Below are 23,184 nucleotides of genomic sequence, written 5' to 3'. Positions count from 1 at the left end.
AACAATGTCAATATAACAATTGTTTTAAACAGAGGTAGTATCATACTCTCATACAATGTTTAATATATCAATATACAAGAATCAACACTCATATAGTTTTTTTAAAAAACAATAACTCACAAAAATCAATTATTTTTTTGGGAAACCAAAGATGGCGTCCCGCGCAGAGCACAGTAGCTGGGGAAGCGGCGGCGATGTTCCGGTAGCTTAAAATCAACGGTGAACCTCTGTAAAAGCTGTACAAACAGCTGGCGGGTGAGCGGGTAGCGATCCGCTAGCTTAATATCAACGTTGAGTATCTACAAGAGCTTTACAAACAATTTGGCGGGCGACCCGGCGCCCTGAGGTGGGGGGAGGGGGGAGGCGGATCGCGCCCGGGCGTGCACACGGCTCTCAATGGCCTGTGGCCTGACCCGGCTACGGGGACGCACGTGGAGCGCAGGAGCGAGCCTCGGTTTTGTCGCGGTTTTGTCTGGTCCTGCTGGCGGAGCGGCCCGTGAGGCCAGGTAGCTCCTGGGCGGAGCAAAGCAGCAAATCTGTCGACCGCAGCAGACTGTGGGGTACGGGTGGTTTTAGGTGGCTTGGCTGCTCGGGGTTTTGCCCCACGTTGGGTGCCAGATGTACCAGCTGCCGGCGGTCGGAGGGGTTAGGAAATAACCAAGATAGTCCTTTTATAATAAATCAGTTTTTTTTTTTTTTTTAAAAAATATTTATTTATTTATTATGTATACAATATTCTGTCTGTGTGTATATGTCTGCAGGCCAGAAGAGGGCACCAGACCTCATTACAGATGGTTGTGAGCCACCATGTGGTTGCTGGGAATTGAACTCAGGACCTTTGGAAGAGCAGGCAATGCTCTTAACCACTGAGCCATCTTTCCAGCCCCTAAATCAGTTTTAATAAAAGGAAAAATAAGGGAACTTACAGAACCTAGGGTCCAGCGGAGCAGAAGGTACGCAGGGGAGAGCGAAAACGGGCTCCTTTCGGCGCCCCGATCCTATTTAAGGGATATCCTACTCCGCTGGGGCAGCCACGCCCCTGAACGCAGGGATTGGGCCAGCTGCCCCAACAGGGGGCGTCATTACAGGGGGTGTCATTACAGACTCATAAACCTGCAGTCTCGGGCCTCACACCCTCAGAAAACTACAGTGTTTTAGTAATTTTTTTTTTACATTTTATCCTTTTTTAAAAAAAGAAAACAAGCTATCTTTTTTTTTTTTATTTTACAGATCATTCCTAGTTCCCACTCCCTCCTCTCCTCCCATTCCCTCCACATACCCTACCCCTATCGCCCATCCACTCCTCAGAGAGGATAAGGCGCATACATTGCTTTGGGGAAGGACCAAGGTCCTCCCCACTATATCCAGGCTAAGCAAGGTATCCATCCAAATAGAATAGGTTCTCAAAAAGCCAGTACATGCAGTAGGAATAAATCCTGCTACCACTGCCAGTGGCCCCTCAGTCTGCTCCAGGGATACAACTGTCACCTGCATTCAGAGGGACTAGTTTAGTCCTCTGCTGGTTTCTTCCCTGTCTGGCTGGTGTTGGTGAGCTCCCGTTAGCTCAGGTAGACTGTTTCAGTGGGTGTCCCCATCATGGTCTTGACCTCTTTGTTCATATTCTCACTCCTCCCACTCTTCAACTGGACTGGGAGCTCAGCCCAGTGCAGCATCTTAGTCTTGTAGCCCAGAAAGTGGTGGAAGTCAGAAGGAGGAGGACTCGAAATGTCGAAGAGAGATTGTAGAGGGCTAATGGTGCTTGGGTTTCAAGTCATTTGTGGTAGGGTTCTAAGAACCTTAGAATGTCCCAGTTCTAGCCAGAATGTGCCAGCTGCTACTCCTGATCTGACTGAACCAAAGTGACCGGTTTTTATCTCACTGGCCTGAGAGAGGAGAGCATATTTCTAGTCAAAAGAAGCAATGAGCTGTTTCCTGTTGGAAAGAAAGGAAGAAAGAACTGCAGTAAAGAAAACAATTAGCCAAAAAAAAGTTTCTAGATGATCAAATAGTGGAAATTTCAGACCAGAACTTTGAGTAACTTTTACATAAATTATATTAAACAATCTAAAGGAAAATAGGTCTCTTAGGGACTAACATGAGAAATGTCAGGTGAGAGTCAGAAAAATAAAAGAACGAAGTGAACATCCAAGAATTATAAATACAGTATTTGAATAAAGAACAACAAAAATATTAGGAAACAAGGAGGAGGAAGAATCAGAGAATTACAAGATAGGCCAACAAACATCAGTCAGACTTACGCCGGGACAAGACACGCAGAGTCCTCCATGTTGTTTTTTTAAATTAGTATCTATTCATTGTATAAAACCCTGGACTTCAGTGTGATATTTTAACACATGCAAGAAGAAGTGGATTGGCGTAGGAATTGGGTGGGGCACAGAGGAGAGTAATGGGGGCTGGAAACAATCAGTCTGGTTTCCTTTTCTACCCTCCTCCAGTTCCTCTCTTTTTGGTTGGATTGGAAAGGTGACTTAATGTGAAAGGATTCAGGCAGCTTGGGGAGGAAATGTCTCCTGCCTCAGAGTGGGATGTATTTTTGATGTTAAACAGTCATTTTAATGGAAGGCATGACACATGCGGTCTAGGAAGAAGGGGCTCTGAAATGCTTTGATTGGGCGGGAGCTGTTGAATTATTTGATATGGTCACCCATTTGATTAACAATTCACTGGGCACCAGCTTGATGCTTATAAAGAGGTGAAAACGACATTGTCCCTGCTCTCGCCCAATTGTACTACTAAGTACAAAAAATATAATTCAATCAGCAGTCTTTACAAAGGCCAGGCTGAGTGGGGTTGTAGGCCAAATCACAGCTTGGAACAATGCTCAGGGACCCCTAGTGATCCTGATGAAGACAAGAGTGAGTACCCATCAAAGCAAAGCCTTTGCCCGGCACTTCCTGTGAACTAGGCGTTGTTCTAAACACCTTCATGCACAGACTCATTTAGCCTTCCCTGCAACCCTCATCAGAGCTATTTTATAGATGAGGACGCTAATGCTCCCAAGTCAGGGACGGGATGGAGTAGAGGGCGTGTTATCACAGCTGTAAGTGTCTTGGCCAAGATATGAATCTGCAAACTTGGTACCAAAGCCCGTCCTCCCTGAACTATCCCTGTAGAACAGGGGCAGCAGAGGTCATGGATCCGAGAGTCTGTCTGAGGACCTAAAAGGTGATGGTGGTATGCCTGGAGTCACACACAAGGTTCAGGTTTCTTTTCTGACCCTGGCCTAGTGCACTTGCAGGTTAACATGCCACCATTAGGCCTCAGCTCTGCCAGCTGTGTCTCTGCTGGGTTCTAGCCAGTGTCACCACGTGGTTCTCATGATCTAGACTAAAGGGCAGAACCTGGGCTCTCTCTGGGAATCTGATGCTAAGGTAGCGTCTCTGATCCAGAAAGAACTCAACAGAAAGAATAAAATGATTGACATTTACAGAGCAGTTTTAGGAACCAGTTACTGTGTTGAAAACCAGGCTGGAGTCGGAGCTCATTTGGAGGAGCAACAGCCCAGCACAAGGGGACCTTGGTTTGATCGCCAGCAGCACATGAAATGTACCTGTGGAACACTCTCATGTGACAGGTGGAGAGAGAAGGATCAGAAGTTCAAGGTCAGCCTCAACCTCAGTTAGCAAATTCAACACGAGCATGGATTACACAAGACCATATCTCAAAAAAGAAAAAGGAAGGAAGGAAGGAAGGAAGGAAGGAAGGAAGGAAGGAAGGAAGGAAGGAAGGATCAGATTTACTCAAACAAGAAAATAAGAAAAGCCACAATGACAGGTATTACTATTATCTCACCTCCAAATGAGACACACTAGCTCAGACAATACTGAACTCGCCTAGGGTTCAAACACAGCTCTTTTCATGGACTGAGACCTACCTCTTGAGTTATCTTTGAAAGAGAAGAGAAACACCAGTGTCTCACTGTCTGGGCAGTTTCTCCAAGTCCCCCCCCCCCCAAGATGGAAGATTAACTAAAAACAAAATGAAATCACTTCTCAGAGGTGTGCTGTGTCTCTCTTGCCATTCACTGCCCACACCCAGTGCTGGAGATGATGAGCTTTCGTGAATGCTGGGGTGTGCTATGGGGACCCTTCCAGCTCCCTTACTAGTTTGGAAATTAAGGAAGACTTCTTTTCAATTATGTGAACTAGAACCAGGTCTGTCCACCTATCCCATCCATGTTGAGCTGTAGCAGTGGGGAAGAACAGGAGTGAGTCCAGGGTTTGGAAGTCTTCGAGATGGTCTGGATACAAACATACACTCACACACAGACACACAAAGACAGACAGACAGACAGACACACACACACACACACACACACACACACACACACACACGAGCATGCTTGTGCACAGTAAGACATAATTAGGGAACCTGAGCATGTCTTCTGGGCCCTGAGCCTGCTCTGGTCCTTTAAAGCAGGACCACCTGCCTGGCTGGCCAGTGGCACTTCCTTGGTAGGGACTCTGGCTATGTTCACTGTTCTGTTCTGGACAGAGAGGTGTATTAGCTTGTCTCTGCATCCAGATCAGCCAATTCCAGAGGAGAGGCAGAATTGGGAAGGGAGCTGAGGAAACCCCTAATGCGGGAGGGAGCGGGGTTCCTTCTCTTCCCTTCTGCCCAGTGTCCACTCTCCAAGCACACTTCCAGAAAGTAGCCTCTTTGTCTTTGGTTGGCTGGAAGTTGTTCCTCCTCCTGGAGCCAAATATTCCCTTCCCTTCAGAGGGAGAGGGAAGAACACAACGAAGTAGGGCCCGGCCTCTGCATCTGCTTTGGAAGCCTGACTTCCTCTGGGGACAGTTCTGAGGCAGGAATAAACAGTTCAGCTTCCCCTGGGTGGGGCTGGGGGCTCCAAGCCCTCCAGAGACTGACTGCACGAAAGCCTGGAGCTGTCCTAGCTTCTCCACAGACACAGGCTGTCTGATTCCAGTTTCCACAGGGAGAGAAGGGAAGGAACCGGAAGTAGGTTGGCAGCCTTCAAGCTGCTTCTAACTTGGGGCTCCAGCAGGAGATTTGTAGGGGGTGCGGGGATCTAACACCTTGCAGGCTGGGAAGCCGCCAGGCTCTGGAGGGCTGAGGCTGTGCGGGAAGGCTGCTTTTTCTGTCTCTCACACCCAGTGCAGCACGCAGCACTTCCTTAGCGCTGCACAGATGGGCAGATGTGGGCGAGAAGAAGAGAGAGGTGCGCAGGAAGAAGAATGTGTGCTTCCGGTGGGGGGGGGCAGGAAGAAGAATGTGTGCTTCCGGTGAGGGGGGGGCAGGAAGAAGAGTGTGTGCTTCCGGTGGGGGGGGGCAGGAAGAAGAATGTGTGCTTCCGGTTGGGGGGTCACTTCGCGGGTAGTGTGTTGAAAGCGGAGAAAAATTCTTGCAGCTTCCTAGTGCAGAGTGAGAGGGTTAGATCCGAAAGTCTTTAAGGCAGTACGATGTATTATCCAAGACCCACTACCCAAACCAGACACACGCAAATCTCCGCTTGACCACCCAGCAGCAACAGCTGATGATCACTGATTTTTGTTACCACTTCCATACCCAATCTGTTTGCAGCATCACAAACCATAATGACCTAGGGGCTGCTTTGTTCACATCTGGTGGGGTTGATTGAGGTTTAGAGAGGGGAAGTAACTTATCCAAAGTTACACAGCTATGAGCCTGAAGCCGGGCCTCAGAGGACAGACCTTGAAGTCTCTGTCCTAACGTAACGCAGCTCAGAGATGGGCAGGGTCTTCTGTTGGCCATCTGAGCTTGGGAGCATCACATTCTTATTCTTAGTGTTCGGCATCCAGGCAATGGGAAAGTGAACATTATTTCCCCTGGGTTTATTATGAGAGTTCCATGAAAAAAGTCTGCTACACCTTCAAGCCAGAGCCTGGCTTAGTACTTTTTTCCTTCCTTCATTTGAGAAACATTCCAGGCACTATTCTAACTACAAGCTAGCTAAGGTCCCAGCTCTATCAAAGTATGGAGGAAGAAAAGTCAAATGATTTAACCGTGTGTGTGTGTGTGTGTGTGTGTGTGTGTGTGTGTGTGTTATAAAGAAAACAAAATAAGACAAAGTACAACTAGAATGGGGGCAGGCATTTCCAAGGATGCTCGAGGAAGGGTCTTTGAGTAAGGGGTAGCTGAGGTTAGTCACCAGAGGGAAAAAGACCATGAGCTTCCTAAGAAGGAGGAGCAAGTTCAAGGCCTGGTTTACAAAGATTGGTGTGGCTGGAGCAGAGTGCACAGGCAGAAGGGGATTAAGAGTCAATGTGACATGGTCAACAGGGCAAGGCTGTGAATGTCACTGTGTTGTGTGACTTCCTCTGGGGAGAGGTGAACGAATGTCTGTGCCCTCTAGACAGGACACTGATGTCTAACTTGGCAAATCGCCGAGTTTACCTGGGTTACTTACATGAAGAGTACATGTGCAGAGTTATTTATAGGAACATGGATGGCTCAAAGACAGTTGCATCACAATAATCAAGCAAATAAATACATTTCCTAGAATAGACAACCATACCCTGCTCAAATTACAGGCTGCTCCACCCACCAGAGAGTCTCCTCTCCGCAGCAATTGTTGCTACTTTTAATGCATTGGGCAGGGGCCTCGTGAGCCCTGTAAGTTTCTGGAGCATCCTCAGTCTTGTAGGTTTCGTTAACTTCTTGCATCTTACAAGCTTCCTTTACTTCATTAGTCTTACCAACTTGCTCTTCTCTCTGGAAGGAATGTTTCAATACAGAAGAAATAGTTACACAACACATGGGAAGGGGATCACACAGGGGGTGACCTTTGGTGAACTTAAATCAAGAGTGATACTATCTGATTTATTTATTCATTTAAGGTAAATAAGAACAGGCTTGGGATCTGTGTGGAGAACAGAATGCTGAGTGGTAACCATGTATGCAGGACAGCTCAGAGGAGCCTGGGCCATCACACGGGTCCACTGGAGACGGCAGCGAGTGACACTTCTCATGGCAGAGCAGGGCAGCAGTCACCCATCTCAGTGAAGAGACAAATTAGACATCCTAGTCAGTCTAAAAAGCCTTGGGTCTCACCCTTGTAGAAAATAGGGTTGAGGCTCTTTCCCTAAGACCATGTTCACATCTCTACTGTCATATTCCTTGGGTGAGCACCTACTGATATTACTATTTTATTTTAGCTTTCCCGAGGGCTGGCTCTGGGATGGAACTACTACGTCTCTAGAGTTTAGGATATCTTGACCTCTGCATAGACCCAGAGTAGATCAGTTTCCCCTATGATGCTCTAGATAGTAGATATTTGCATTTGCTGAGACCTGACTGTCTCTGTGACTTCTCAACTCTGCGGTTACTGCGCTGAAGAGCCAGTAGTATCCTGGTGGGTGGGCACATCTGTGGGCAAGAAAACTTGGTTGTTGTTGTTTAATGATGTCTTGTTCTGTAACCTGAGCTATCCTTAAGCTTACAATCCTCCTGTGTCAGCCTTGCTGGGTGTTGGTTGCATCACCAAACCCAGACCAGTGAAACCTCATTTATAGCAATAGGAACAGGCTCTGTTCAGCTCTTTGGGTCACAATTTGCCAAGATCAGGTAAAGAAAGCCATTTATTAGCATTACTCAAATGAATTGTTTTTCTATAAAATCACCTGAAAATGTTTACCACAAACCCTTTAACAAAAATAGGGTGTACCTTACTGTGAGTAAATGCGCAATTTGAAGAACTTCCCTTTAGGGACTTCTAAGTCTTAGGGCTGTCTTTGGAAACAGTTCATGGGATCAGGGAAGCAGGGATTGAAATGCTTCTGGCTCTTGCTTCTGCTTATCTTTTATCCATAGTTTGTATTTTTGGTTGACAGACCTAATAAGAGCTTGATCCCATATCTCTTCTGTTGACCTCATTGTCCGTGTCTAGATCTCTTCTTCTCTTTTCAGGATGTGGCCAGGTTCTTCGAGCTTCTAAGGGTCAGATTCTGTTGGAGAGCTACCCCTTAAATGCTCACTGTGAATGGACCATTCATGCCCAGCCTGGGTTTATCATCCAGCTGAGGTAAGATGCCGGATCCAGAAATGATGAGCCTATGAGGAAACTGGGCTGGGATGGAGAGTCCTTTGTCTTGGTGACCAGGGATGAGACATTGGCACCATTCTTCCTCCAGTAGTTTTGCCTCCTGGAAGCTCTTCTTCTCCTTCTCCTTTCAGGGGATGGAATGATCCCATCGCTCATATAATATTAAGAATATTATTCTTCTCTAACTAGTGATGACGCCCAGGTGATTAAAACCCCTGGCTCTCTGACTTATGAGCCTTCAGTAAGTATTTTCTTAGTGAACCAATTCATGCCAATGTTGCCACATACCACTGGCTTCTTAAATAGCTTCTTGCCCTTCAAAAGGAGCAACATGGCATCAAAACTGACCAGGAGAAGCAATCTAGACCTCTTCCTAAATCCTCCTTAGCAAAACCGGACTTGATATCTGGTGTCCCCACAATCCGAGGACCTAGACTTGTGGATGAAACTCGATGGCTGGTTTTTCTACACAAAAGCTGATGTAAGGAGCCAGTGAGGGGCCTTAGTCTCCTGCTTAATGGACTCTGGGCTGGGCCTGTGGGGATGAAAAATCAGGTGTTAAATATAACAAGTTAATATTTCAGTAGTTCAGCCACCAAGACGAATGGTTATTTCAGAACCTCTGAGAGTGTCTCTAGGACTCAGGGCACAAAAATAAACCTCTCCTAAAATAAAATGGAAGAAACATGTCAGCTATTCGAGAGTCCCGGAGAAGCGCAGAAACACGGAATTCATTCCACTTACTTAACTGCAGGCCTCCTGGCCAGGGACAGCTGGAATGGTGGGGATATTGGGAGGCATATGTAGAATATTTGTCCAAAGCTCAGCGGTCAGTCCCAGTGCTCCACTTACGGCATCTACCACATCCATGCTGCTGTGCAAATCTGTTTCCCTGCCTGGAAAAAGACCCCCCAAGCCATCCGCATCCCCTTTTGCCCACGGTCAGAATTTTGCTGCAGGGGTCACCAATTCTCCCCGGGACAGGTCCAGGATCCTGCCTTGTCTCCTCGCTTCCACTTGCTACCATTTCCTCCTCTCAGAGTGATCCAACCATCATCCCATTGTTGAAACCTGCCACCAATGGCCTACTGAACGTATAATGAAATCTGAACCCCTGGGAATGCAGGGTGAAGAAACTCTGGCTCTCCTTCTCGGCCTTAGCTCGCAGTTCCTCCTCCACTCACAACCTCGTTCTCTGTTCCTCTTTTTCACTCACAGCTTCGCAGCCGCCTTGATTTTCTTTCAGGTGCTCATACATGCCACACTCATTACGGCTGCTAGGGCTTCTGCACTCATAGGGTCTCCTCCCTAGGTCACTCTTACCCAAGACCTTTCCAAGTCTGACTCCATTACATTGCTTAAATCTTGCTTGGATTTGGGCTTTTAGAGAGGTCTCACATAACAGTAACCTTTTTTTTTCTCTCCATCTGAGTTAATTTCTAATCTTACTGGTTTATTCTGCACCTGTCCCAGGTCTCATTCTTCATTATCTGTTTTCTATATTAGAGTTTGTCTCCACGACGTCATTATCTGACCTTGAGTTCACCGTCCTCTCCCCCCCCCAACCCCCGGATCTCAGGACAGACCTGGGCCCACCTGCTCCTTCTGTCACCCTCTCCCCATGCAGGTTTGGCATGCTGAGCCTGGAGTTTGACTACATGTGCCAGTATGACTATGTTGAGGTTCGTGATGGGGACAACAGCGACAGCCCCATCATCAAGCGTTTCTGTGGCAACGAGCGGCCAGCTCCCATTAGGAGCACAGGCTCTTCCCTCCACGTCCTTTTCCGCTCGGATGGCTCCAAGAACTTCGATGGATTCCATGCCGTCTTTGAGGAGATCACAGGTAAAAAGCCCAGTGATAACTGTAGCGGGGGATGCCTTGCTCCCTAACCGCACCTTTCTAGGTCTCCTTGCTCATCTTTATCCAAAGTTAGGATGCCCAGCTCTCATAGTTAGTCTATGTAATGAGAAAAAAGAGGAAGGATGAGGGCTTTTTTTCTTCCACTTCTGCAAAGCTCACTCAAAACTGGAACAAGGAATTATGCCTCCTGCATCCAGAAGAGGTGGTTGGAGCCCACAGGGGCTGTGTTATGTAGGTATGAGGGTGGAGCCTGAGATTTGTATCAAAGCTTTTGACTCTAGCAACCATGTGAAGAGGCCACTCACGGTGAAGAGTACTGGTTTTGTGACCAAGCTGTGTGACTTTGGAAAATTTCTTCTGCCTTTCTGGGCCTCAGTTTTCTAAGAAATAATAAAAGGAAGAAAAGGTGGAAAGATCCTTAAAGACACTCTGGAAGAAGAAGCTTGCACAGTCCAAGCACTCAGAACCGCCTAAGCCAGGAGCCTGGAAATGGGCATGGCCTGTCTTAGGTGGAGCCCATGCTCCAGTAATAGCTCCCCGTGTCTTCAGACGAGCAACCCCAATTAAACTCGGTGGGCCACAAAAAACCATACAAAACCAAGAAAGATAGGAAAACAAGAAGGGATTTAGGAGGGAGCAGAAAAGGCTGAGAGGGGTTGGAAAATAATCAAAATGCACAATATTCATTAAAAAATTATAATTAAAAATACTTATTTTATGTGTATGGGTGCTTGGTTTGCATGTAAGTCTGTGTACGATGTGCATGTCTGGTGCCCACAGGGACCAGAAGAAGGCATTCAATTACCTGGGACTGGAGTTACAGACAGTTGTGAACTGTCATGTGGGTGCTGGAACTTGAACCTGGGTCCTCTGGAAGACCCAGGTTCAATGCTCTTAACCTCTGAGTCATTTCTTCATCCCCAGAAATATATATATTTTTTAAAAATCTAAAACATAAATGCCATTTACTTGACTACTTCAAAGTTCAACTTCAATCCTGACCTACCTGGTCATATCTGGTCATATCTAGAAGTAGGGTTGACCATCTGGACAAAATACTGGATTTTAAGGAATCACTTCAGCTCTCCTTATTGTGATTCTGGATTCCTCATGGTTTACACAAAAAGACTCTGCTTTAAGGCCTAATTTTAAAGCTACTGAGTAAGAGTAATGAGGAAAAGAGCCAATGGGCAGTGGCCATCTGGCTCTCAGAAGGCCGTGGGAGGACAGTCTAATGTGGGAGTCTCCAGGAAGGAGGAGATAAGAGGTCACAGAATCAGGGTCCCTTCAGCTGTACCCTCTGGCCAAGACCAGCATCCCAACTGCCCACTGTTCCCTGCCTTGAAGATGGTGCTCGAAATAGCTCTGTGCAGTTATTCCTTATTGGCCAAGTATCTGGTTCCTCTTCCTGCTGTGTCCCATGGTGCAATGCAGGGAGAGCGGCTTGGCTGCTGGAGTGGCGTGTGGTCCATCTCTGGCTGTCCCCTCATTCTATAATGGCACCCTGCAGAACAGACTGAGGAGACGCTATGAGCAGCGTCGGTGGATGTTTGGAACACGCAGCCAGAACTGGCTGTCCAGGTAGCGGTGACAGCAGTAGCTTGTTATCTCGTGGCCCTGTGAGTAAAGAAGCATCTTCCCCTCTGAGGAGCACTGGCAGACAGCAGGCTGTACCACCTCTTGTCCCTCAAGCACCCGCAACTGCTGACTTACTCTTGAGTTATTCTGGCTAAGGTCACCTGTCTCAAACCTGTGTTTTGAAACCTGTCCCACAGGTCCTGTGCCACATTCCCTCTTTTCTGCTCCCTTTCTCTTTGTCCATTGAACTATGACTTTGCTCTTTTGTTGGCTACCCTGTAGCACCTCTTTTCTCCACTATAAACCAACTGCATTGTGCCTCAGACTCTAGTCATTGTACACTCTCCTTTACATGGCCTTGATCCAGTAAACAGGAAGTCCTCTGTGTCTCTGTAGCTCTCCAGGGCCCTTACTACTGTTTCCTTGAACTGAGCCAAGGGATACAGTTCTTCTACATGAGCATACATGAATATAGAAATGAGGGCTAACACATACATCAATGTTTTCCATTGACCTTTGCAGGAAAAGAAAGTCCTTTAGATGCTCAGTAAGCCACAGGTTCTGAGCTGCGGTAAGATTTGAAAAGACTGAATACTATGTGTGTTCCTGAAACTTCACAAGCACATTAGGCCACTGAATAAGAAGTTCTGCAGTAAAGAGATCTGATCCACTACCTTGAGTAACACTTCTTGGGGAGTCTAAAAAAAAAGCCCATTCAAGGGCAGGCGGATCTCTGTGAGTTTGAGGTCAGCTTAGTCTACAGAGTGAGTTCCAGCACAGCCAGAGATACACAGAGAAACCCTGTCTTGGAAAAAAAATAACAAAGAACAAAACAAACAAACAAACAAACAAAAACAACAAAAAAGCTTCCAAAAAACCCCAAGACCTCCAAACCATTCAGTACTGGTTTAGTGAAACAGTGAGCTTTTTAGGGTTTCTTGCAGGAACTTGGTGAGGGGTCGGTACAGGAACTGTGCCACTCAGGAAGCCGCTCAGGAAGCCGCTCACTCAGGAAGCATACCCCAGCTTGGTGATGGCCCCCAAAGGCTGCATCACTGGAGTTGCCTCTGCAGTTGCAGACAGCTACACAGGGGAAGATTCTCCTTTATCCAGCATTTATTTGTTCTCTGGTTGTAAAACCTGAAGGAGGAAACTGCCCAGTCCCTGTGGGAGAGAGAATGCACGCACGGTGCTATTCCACTGTGTAATGCTCTGTGGTTTGCGTTCTGGGTGTGGGTGTTGTTGGTTGTTTTTACTCTTTGGCTCTTCAGGGCCACCACCCAGCTCCCAAATAAATCCATATGAAGACTTTTTCTCACTTATAAATGCCCAGCCTTATCTTGGCTTATTTCTAGCCAGTGTTCCTTAACTTAAATTATCCCATTTGCCTTTTGCCTTTGGTCTTTTTCCCTTTCTTACCTCTGAATATCTTACTTTCACTATTGCTTCACAGCTATCTGGGTGGCTGGGTGGCTAGCCCCTGGCATTCTCCTCTCCTTGTTCTCTTGCTCCTCAACCTCACTTCTCTCTATTTCTCCTTCTGTTTATTCTGTCTGCCTGCCAGCCCTGCCTATTCTTTCTTCTGCCTTGCTATTGGCTGTTCAGTGCGTTGTTAGATCAATCAGGTGTTTTAGACAGGCAAAGTAACACAGCTTCACAGAGTTAAACAAATGCAACATGAAAGAATGCGACCCATGTTCGCATCATTAAACAAATGTTCCACAGCATAAACAAATGTAACATACCTTAAAATAGTCTTAAGCAACATGTGGTACCGTGGGCATACTTTTAGGTGTTTCATACATGTTCAACAGCATCCACATCATTTGACACTTAATATCTGGGTATTTTCCACATTCTCAAATCACAATGTCATGAATTCAGTAAGATGAACAATGACATTTAAGAAGTCGGGGAAAACACATTGGTTCAGATTACAGGTTTGGGGAGGTGGACTCACTATCGGAGGTGACACTGACGGATGTCTTTCTCTTTCAGCCTGTTCCTCATCCCCTTGTTTCCACGATGGCACGTGCCTCCTTGACACAACTGGGTCTTACAAGTGTGCCTGCCTGGCTGGCTACACTGGGCAGCACTGTGAAAGCTGTAAGTGTGACTCTAGGTGTTAGTGGGGCATGCAAAGGGATTCGGGGGCTACAGCACTTTGGTTACTTGTCGTCTCCAGTGGTGTGTCTGAGATGGCACATCATATGGACATCTGAGTCGTAGTTGTTGACATCGCTGTTGTCATCACGATGTGTGTATGCCTATGGCGGCCAGAGTTTGATGTTGGGTATTTTCCTTTATTGTTCTCCTCCTTATTTTTCTCCACTGCACTTGGAACTCATTGATTGGCTAGTCTGTTCCTATAGCAAGGCTGTCTTCCTCTTTGCTTCTCACAGCACCGAGACTGTGGATGTGTCCTGTCATAATGACCTTCAAGGAAATGGATCCTAGGAGTCCAGCCTTAGGCCATCATGTCTTCACAGCGAGCAATTTACCCACTGAGCCATCTCCCCAGTCTTCCTCCCTCCCTCCCTTCCTTCCTCCCTCCCTCCCTTTCTCCCTCCCTCCCTCCCTTCCTTCTTTCCTCCCTCCCTCTCTCCTTCCCCCTTCCTTCTTTCTCTCTTTCCTTCCTTCCTTCCTTCCTTCCTTCCTTCCTTCCTTCCTTCCTTCCATCCCTCTTATCCTCCCTCCCCTCTCTCTTCCTTCCTCTCTCCTTCCTTCCTTCCTTCCTTCCCTCCCTCCCTCTTACCCTCCCTTCCCTCTCTTCCTTCCTCTCTCCTTCCTTCCTTCCTTCCTTCCTTCCTTCCTTCCTTCCTTCCTTCCTTCCTCCCTCCCTCCCTCCTCTTACCCTCCTTCCCTCTTACCCTCCCTCTGATCTCTCTTCCTTCCTCTCTCCTTCCTCCTTCCTTCCTTCCTTCCCTCCCTCCCTCCCTCCCTCCCTCCTTCCTTCCTTCCTTCCTTCCTTCCTTCCTTCCTTGCTCCTTTCTTTCCTATGTCTCTTTCTTGGCTTGGGTGCTAGGGACCGAAACCAGGATTTCATTCATGCTAAACACACATCTTTCCGCTGAACTACAGCTTTATTCCTCGTGTCATGGATTGACTCTCCCAATAAATCTGTAGCTCTTTGGTTCTTATGGATAGTCAAAAGCAGAGCAATAGCAGCCCTCAGTAACCTGGGATCCTCAAAAAAAAAAAAAAAGGAAACCAAGAGAAACCAACTCAAACAAATGACTCACGCCAAAGCAGCAGCAATTTTTAAATTTTGTCCTTGAAAAGGCAGGACATGATTCTCTTCTGATACTAGTTTTGAGCTTTTGTCAGAGAGAACAACTCTAACTCATTGAGTTTAACTATACATATTGTAGGGAATAGCCTTGGCCTTAAGAAGTGTGTGTACCATGACATCATAACTTTCAACTCTCTATGTGGTGCTGAGGATAATGCTGTTGGCAAAGAGAAACTTCATTATCACGTCCAGAAATCATTTATTATGGTATCTGGTAGCCAAGATCCTATGTATAATGTGCTCACAGAAATTTGAGAACTAAAATTAGTGCCACTGTCTCCAGCTCTCACTCTTCAGTGAGTTGCACAGAGAAAGAATGAAGGTTTGAGGACAAGAGGAGGAAGAAAATGTCCTGAGCGGCGCTCTTCAAAATAGATCCAGAGGTGGGGCATGTGCCAGTAAGGCTGGAAGGACAAGCGCCCCAGAGGTGCTCTTACAGCTTGGGAGAACTGACCTGGAAATGGAACAAAGTCAAGCAAAAAGCAACTTCAAGAAAAAACCTAGGCCCACTGCTTGCTTGGTAGTAGTGAAATATGGAATGCCAGGGAAGTGGAGGCACGGTACTGGGTTCTTCTATCCACAGAGCAGTTGGTCACGAGCCAAGACTGCCCTAGGGGAGAGGGGAAATGTGGACTCAGGCATGATGTCTTAGTTAGCTTAACTGTCAACTTGATGCCACCTAGAGTCACCTGAGAAGGGAATCTCAGCTGAGGGATTGTCCAGATCAGACAGGCTCAGGCCTGCCTGTGGGGTTTGTCTTCTATGTTAATCAGTCATAGCAGGGCCCAGCTTGGTATCATTCTCTGGGCTTGTGTTCCTTGGCTCTGGAAGAAACCTTGCTAAGCCTGAGTCTACAAATGAGACAGAGTACAGACTTCTTCCCTCTTTTCTGTTGCACTTCCTTGGGCAGGAGAGAGTTGCCTGCTTGGAGGTAATGCAAGTGGCCCTGCTTTCAGGCTCCTGACTTGAATTCTTGTCTTGACTTTTCTCAGTGGTGTACTGTGACCTGGAAGTGTAAAAGCGATAAACCCTTTCCTCCCTAAGTTATTTTGGGTCCCAGTGTTTTATCTCAGCAACAGAAAGGAAACTAGAACATATGCCTGGCTTCCTGAGCAGATGCTCCGTGTGGTTCCAGGAACCCAGAGAGGATCATATAGGCCACACGATTCAATGGGGGGAGGGAAAGGAGCAGGAGAAAGGGCTTCAAGGGCAGAGCACCAACCATGTCTTCTCGGTCATTCCTAACTACTGCACACATGTTCTGTGCTCTGCTGCTGTCTGAGAGCCCTCTGGGAAGGTGGTGCGTTTTTCAGGTGAATGTTTTCTAGCATTTCTTACAAGCAGTGCCGTTTCAACAGTGGGTCTCTGAGGACGTCACTGTGTTCTGCTAAAATCTCTGGTTTGGCACAGCTGACCCGAGTGTCACTGTGTAAGAGGCTGAGAAGATGATGCTGAGATTCATGGACACTCCCTGTGTTGAGGCTTCAGTGCAATGTGTAAGGCAGATGAAAGTGGTGTTGTTTCCTCCTTATTTCAAGGATTTGTAAACATGGTCTAGAGTCGCGACAGTGGCACACTCTAAGATTCAGAAAGGAAATGAAGAGAAGGAAGGCTTGATTTCTGAATGACTAGCTACAGTTTTGATAGACAGAGGTAACACTAGAAAAAAGCTAAGCATGGCCACATAGGCCAGACACCTTTAAGAACTGTTTCAAATCAGGAGAGAAAAGCAAATTGCTCCAGATGCTCTGACTAAGCTGTGCATGAGGGGCTTGCAAGTCAAAAGTGGATTTTTTTCCCTGTAAAGTTAGTCTATCAAAAGAAAAACAAACATCTAAAAAAAGAATGTAGCAGAAGGCACACGGATGGTAGCTTGATTTATAAATGGTCTCAAATCCCTTTAAATACCAGGGAGGTTGGGATGTAGCTTTGTGATGGAGTGTGTGCATAGCACGTGCAAGGCCTGCCCATGGATTCCCAGCACTGCAAACAACAAAAAGTCACAAACAAATGAAAACTGCAAACAAACAACCACCACGACCCCCTAGGGAGTTGGTCAAGGGATTTAATTCTCTATTTCCGGTTTTCGAAATGCAGTTCAGAAACTGTGAGCCCCAGTGCTATGGCTGCAGCTGGGTGAGGGGTTGAGTGTGGGCATCTCGCCTGTCACTTGCTACTGGCAGTCTGGGAAATTAAAGTTTTATTATTTTTTGTAAGGTCCAGGTCTGATTTTCCTTATAGGAAGCTCGTGGTGAATTTTAACTCAGTTGGTTGGCAAAACATCACAAAAACCCAGACAGGCAGTTGACCTTGCTGTTTCAGAACAGATCTTAGCCACTGTTCATGGCAGTCTATCCATGAGGAGAGTAAACAGAGCAGGTGTGGGTGTGGGTGTGGGTATTAGTGTATGTATGTATGTGTGTGGTATGTGTGCATGTGTGTATGATGTATGTATGTGTATTGTGTGTGTATGTATGTTGTATGTGGGGTGTGTGTGTGTGCATGTGTGTGTACTCCTGTTTTCCTTCTGAGAATATCAGTGGGCTGGAGCAATATTTCCAAAGGGAATTCTTTCAAAATTAGCAAGAAGTGCAAGCAAGTATTTGGAGAATCTCCAAACACCAAAGTACCGAAATTGGACCTGGCACTTGCTTTTAAAAGCAACTTCAAGTATACCAAAGCCGGCACAGACAAGAGTCCAGCCCTTTATGGATGCACCTTTAAGCCTGGTCCCCAGAAAACTCAGAGTCGGGAGTCACAATCACACATTTCTCACACAGCTTGTGATAGCTCAGATGCAGATCCTACCTAGTGTGGCGAGAGTCCAGGTGACTGATGGCCTCTGCTCACCAGAGTCCTTTCCGCCAGGTGAGGTGCATCTGCTCCTCTGTTCTAGACACGGTCCTGACATTAGATGCTCTCATTTCTCATGCCAGAGAATGGGAGTAGAATAGGAATAGATTTTTCAACTTCATTCCCGAAGTAGCATATACTTCAAAAAAGTCAAATAGGGGTCTGAGAGGTCACTCCATGAGTAAAATGTTGGCTACACAGTGTGAGGACCTGAGGTCAACCCTCCCCCCCCCCCCCCCCGGCTCACATATAGCCAGATGCGTTACTGTGCACATCGGCAATCTCTGTGCTCCAATGGGGAAATGAAAGGTAGAGGCAGAAGAATTCCTAGTGATGGTCCTAGTGTTTGCAGTGTGTGGGGGCCGGGGTGGAGAATCCCTGATTCAAAGGTGGACGGCAGGAACCAATGCTGGAGGTTGTCCTCTGTTTTCCATATATGTGCCATGACCTGTGCATGCCAACATTCACATACACAAATGCACACACACACACACACACACACATACACGTACATCATACACAATTATTTTTAAGAGCTCAAGTAGCATCAGGTATATAAAATAGAAGTGAAGTATTATTCTTCCTGATCCATCTTTCTTCTCAGAGGAACCACTTTGAGGAATGCTAGATCTATGTTTCTCAGATTTTTTCTAAGATAGGCAAAGTTAAGTTAGTTATTGAAATCATACTGTAAACCAGGGATTCTCAAATGGGGTGGCTTTGCCCTCCATCTCCACACATAGAAGGCATGTGGCAATATTGGAAGATGATTTGGATGCAAATTGGGCGCTGATGCATCCTGTGGGCTGAGGGATGCTGCTGAACGTCCTTCAAGACACAGGACAGGTTCTGGGACTGGAATTCAGCCCCGGCGCCAGCAGTAAGAAGCTGGGAGTCTCTGTTTTAAACAAAAGTAGACTAAAGCACACTTACAAATTTTCAATGTGTTGTCAATGTCCGTGACATAGACTTTTTTCTCAGCAAAATGATTGCTCACTATTCTATGGTGAATGTGAAAATGTGTACTCATCTAATCTTAAAATGGACTTGTTATTGTTTGAAATATTTTGTTATTATGAAGAGGGCTCTTTGTTCAGAGGGAATACATGCTTATATTTTTGAGAGCCATTGCTGAAGAGGCACTAGAAGATTTGTGTTTAAGCAATCTGATACCATCTAGGGTTGCAGGAATGGGTTCGTTTTTTTCTGCTAATTAAAGGATTAGAAAGGCAGGAAAACCTGGAGAGTCATCAAAGCCAATGTTTATTCAAAAAGAACAAGTTTATTAGAGTTTAAAAGAAAAAAATCCCGGTCAGGGAAGCACTAAATCTCAGCAGCTGTCCGGAGGACAATAATGGAGAAGAAAAGGGTAGAGGAGGCCATACTATTTGAATTGAGCCAGCATGGAGGGCAGCCATGTGGCGGCAGACCGATGGTGGGGCAGTGGGCTTTAGAGGAAGGATGAAGCCCTGAGTGTTGGGGGAAAGCTTAGCTGGGAATGGCATAGAAGAAAACAAAATGTTAGGCTTTTCTGAGTGATTCAGGAAAGCAGATAGACTTCACTCTGTAACAGAGTATGCTGGGCAGGAATTCTAGGAAGGGAAGGTATTGACACTCTTTAAAGGGGTCTCTTTAGCATGGTTTGAAGTGAGCCTGCCTCCACAGTGCTCCTGCCTTCCAGGGATGGTCCCTTGGCCAGGTGATTGAGCAGGCTGTCTGGGCTAATTCCTTTATACTTGAAGTAGCTTGAAATGGCAAGGCTTGATATTTCTTTGCCTTGACCATAAAGGAATCAGTTTTCCTTTAATGGACCTTACCATTGTGTCAGATCTACAGGATGATGCTTAATATAACTGCTGCTCTTCAAAATAAGAACTGGGACCTGTATTTCAGAAACTAGGGGTTTCTACTCAAAGGAACCCTCAGTCTGAGGAGGAAGTTCCTGGTTTAGATGTATGAGGTTTGACTTCATTCCTGTGGCCGGGAGAATGTCAAAGCCCCTGACAGAACAGCCCATAGATGTTAGCTCTCAGCCTCCCCTTTCCTGAGACCCTTCCCAAGGTGGAAACCTTTCCCCTGCTCTTGAGTGACCTCGGAAACCTAACTAAGGGGAATGGCCCCTCCTTAGCCCTCAGACTCAGCTCATCTCCTGCCAACACCCTCAGCGACCTCCAGGATCCCGAGGCCACCATGTGAGAAAACGGGGCCTTTCTTTCCTCTGAGGGTTCCTGTTTCATTGTGTGGAGCACAAGGAGAAAGCAAGTCTTCTAGTAAAGGGTCTGAAGCTTGTTTTGAAAGAGTGGAGAGTGAGAGATTCATCGCCTGCTCCAATTTCCATGTTGCCTTTGTTCCTCTGGCCCAGTTGACAGAGCAGGGCTTTCCCTTTGCATCCTAATGAAGGGCGATGAAATGGGCTAAATCTTCAGTCCCAATGTTCACACTGCAGGCTCTGACGCTCCTTGGAACAAAGCAAACCAGTCCTCACCAATTAAAGTAAAACGGTGGATGTGGACTCGCTGGGGCTTTTGGAGTCTCAGGAGGTTTCCCACTGGTCTGTCCCAAGGACCAAGGAGAAAGAGCAGGATAAGAGGCACACTTTATTCTCCAGCTTCAAAGCAGCAGCCGGAGTTTCTCATCCGAATGAGCCACTGTGAACTTTGGGAGGGTCCGTGAACTTTGGGCGGGTCCGTGGAAAGACCAATGCTGGTGCGAAGAGACTATAGGAGACCCCTAGTGGGCAGCAGCCTCGTCTCATCTTAGATGGGTAAACCAAGTGGTGTGGGGTTCATGTGAACTGTCCTGGTATCTGGCAGGTGAGGCACTAAAAAAATAGACTCACCGCCCCTTTTCTCAGTTCCAAAGGCCTCTCACCCTGAGCATGTGGGAGATGGGTACATCTTTGTCTAAAGGGAGGTGGTGCTTGCCAGCGTGGAGGCCTTGGAGTTCAAGGCTAGATGACTTTGGATTGACTATGAGTTAGCGTTTCCCAGCCGGCCAGCCTTGAATGAATAGTTTAACGTATATGAGCCTCCATTTTCCGAGTTAGAAATTTCAGAAAAATAATACCAGATAGCTTCCATGGTGTCTGTGTGGATGAAGTCTAGTGATCTATGCAAGACAGTGTTGAGCATTAGGAGCCATTATTTTAAATTATTATTATAAATACCTCTTTTAAATAAAACATCATTTAAAATTTATTGTAAAGTTCCAGTGAATAAATCACTAAAATATTCCATGTTATTTATAATAATGACTAATGACAGTAATGTAAATGACACATTAGGATAGAATCTCATTAAGACATGGTACATGAAAGAAAAAAATGACCATATATTTTGCCTTTCTTTTTAAATTTTAAAATAGTCTGATTTCATTCATAAACTAATTTTTAAATACATTTTCTTCTTTCCTACAAAGCTAAAAAAATTTAAACTTTTATTGAAAATAGATTCTTCTCTCATATGATATATCCCAACCGCATTTTCTCCTCCCTCCATTCCTCGCTCCTGCTGTATAGTTAATGGACTTTTATGTGATATTTCTATCCATACATATAGCAGCCATTGATCATGGCCATCTTCCCTTCAGCTCTCTTCTTCCTCCCTCTGTCTCTTGTTTCATGTAGGGTGTGTAATGGGTGGGGGGAGTGTTTTCCTAGTCAGAGCTCAGCAAACAGTGTTCCCCCCAAATAGGAGAAATTGGTAAAGACAGAAATTACTCACTAGCTGAACTGCTCCCACAAACATGGGATGGAGCCGACCATTTGGTAAGGGCCACCTGCCGTAGGGCTTCGCAGGCTCTGGGTCCATCTGCCTGTTCCTTGTCCCCGTCCTCTTTTTGGCAGATGAAGTCACTGAGGCTTTACTTAATGCAGGAGGCAGATCTTTATAGGTCCTGGGTTAAGAGGTAATTCATTAGAGCTGGAATGGGCTGTGGGCCTACAGAGAGTAGGGAAACCAAAGAATTAACATGAAATGGGCCAGGTAGAGGGTGGTGGTGGTGCACAACTTTAATGCCAGCACTCTGGAGGCAGAGGCAGGCGCATCTCAGTGAGTTCAAGGCCAGCCTAGTCTACAAAGCAAGTTCCAGTACAGCCAGGACTATTATACAGAGAAACCAAATGAAAAAAAAATTAACTTGAAATGGAAACAAACATTCCTGAGGCCACAGCCCCACAGGAACTCCAGCCTCAAACATAGGTCACAAAACTCCCATCTTTCTTAAAGACCTGCCTTGGGGAACATTCTTTACCTGGTTTCTATCAACTTTAAAAGTTGAAAATGTCTTCTTTGTAAGTTCCAAGGCATTCCTGTTGGCATCCATGTGCTAAAAAAAGAAGTTTTTTTCTTGAGATAGGGTCTTATTCCTGTCACCCAGGCAGACCTCAAGTTTGCAGTCCTCCTGCCTTAATCTCCAAGTCTTGAGATTCCAGCGATGACCGCTGTGCCTAGCTCCTCTTGTGTGTGTGCGCATATACACACATTTCCAGATGTGCATGTAGAAGCCAGAGTCAACTAGGCATCTTTGTCAGAGGCCATCTATCTGGTTATTCAACAGTGTCTCTCCCTGACCTGGAGTTTTCCCTTTCAGCTAGCCTGACTGCTTAGAAAGGCTCATGGTTCCTCCTGTCTCTCTCTTCTCCAGTGCTGGAATTACAACTCGTTCCATACGCTTTTTCCATGTGGGTTCTGGGCCTCAAACTAAGGTTCTCATGCTTGTGTGGCCAACACTTTCCTTCCTGAGCTCTTCTGCTGTCTCTCCAGTCCTATATCCATCTTGACAATGATTCAAAAAGCTCCTGAAATTTGGGGGAAAACCAAAGAAGACTGTTATATCCAAGCAGATCCATCAAGCGCCTCCTATCACAAAAGTGGCCCACTTACTCTATCACAGTAATATGCCAGGTTGATTTGAACAACAACAAAAAGTTAAACAGCTAAGGTTTTCTGAAAGATTGTCAGTGTTGACCGTCTCTTGGACACGGGCAGTTTTAAATAGGCCATCCAAGCACCGGAAAGTAGGGTTTGAAAGACACAGTGTACCAGAGGCTCAAGATAATACTGATTAAGATCAAATAGCCAATTAAGGCCCAGTCTCCAAATTGCTGCCGGATGAATAAATAGCAGTGTGTGCCATCCAAGCCAGCTTCACATGGTAGCACCTCATTCACACCCACAGGAGGCTGGAAAACATCAGGGAAGCAGAGTTCTACTGGCTGGAAAGGGATAAAAAGAGATTTTGGTGAAGGTTGTGTCATCAGCCAGTATCATTATTTCTGTTCAGTGAGGACCTTCAAGAGAGTAAAACACACTTGTTTTAGTCCAGAAGCACCAGATTCAAGCATGAACCCAACAACAAGGAAAGTGTGGAGAAGAAATAGGCCATCGTCCGCTTGTCTCTGAGCACTGGCTTTGTCAGGTTTTAGAATAACCTCAGTGAGGAGGCTAATGCTTTGCCCAAACAAAGACAGAACTGTTACAGACTCTTTCCTTGATTTTGGTGAGGTTGGGTGGATATAAAGAGTATGCTAAGAATTGAAACTAAGACCTTCCAT

The 23,184-nt window shown here is 46.2% G+C and overlaps 1 protein-coding gene across 2 annotated transcripts in view; it reads left to right on the top strand.

Moving 5' to 3' along the window:
• Positions 1–23,184, top strand: part of Pamr1 (peptidase domain containing associated with muscle regeneration 1) — a 94,784-nt gene that overhangs the window by 46,993 nt on the left and 24,607 nt on the right. For both annotated transcript variants that reach the window (XM_038330481.1, XM_038330480.1), the window contains exons 4-6: positions 7,909–8,023; positions 9,672–9,889; positions 13,484–13,591. In XM_038330481.1, coding sequence (XP_038186409.1) covers positions 7,909–8,023; positions 9,672–9,889; positions 13,484–13,591 — 441 coding nt within the window. The remainder of the gene's footprint in view (positions 1–7,908; positions 8,024–9,671; positions 9,890–13,483; positions 13,592–23,184) is intronic.

The sequence above is a fragment of the Arvicola amphibius genome, chromosome 5, assembly GCF_903992535.2.
Source record: "Arvicola amphibius chromosome 5, mArvAmp1.2, whole genome shotgun sequence".
Classification (NCBI taxonomy): Eukaryota; Metazoa; Chordata; class Mammalia; order Rodentia; family Cricetidae; genus Arvicola; species Arvicola amphibius.
This window is presented reverse-complemented; position numbering and strand designations above follow the sequence as displayed.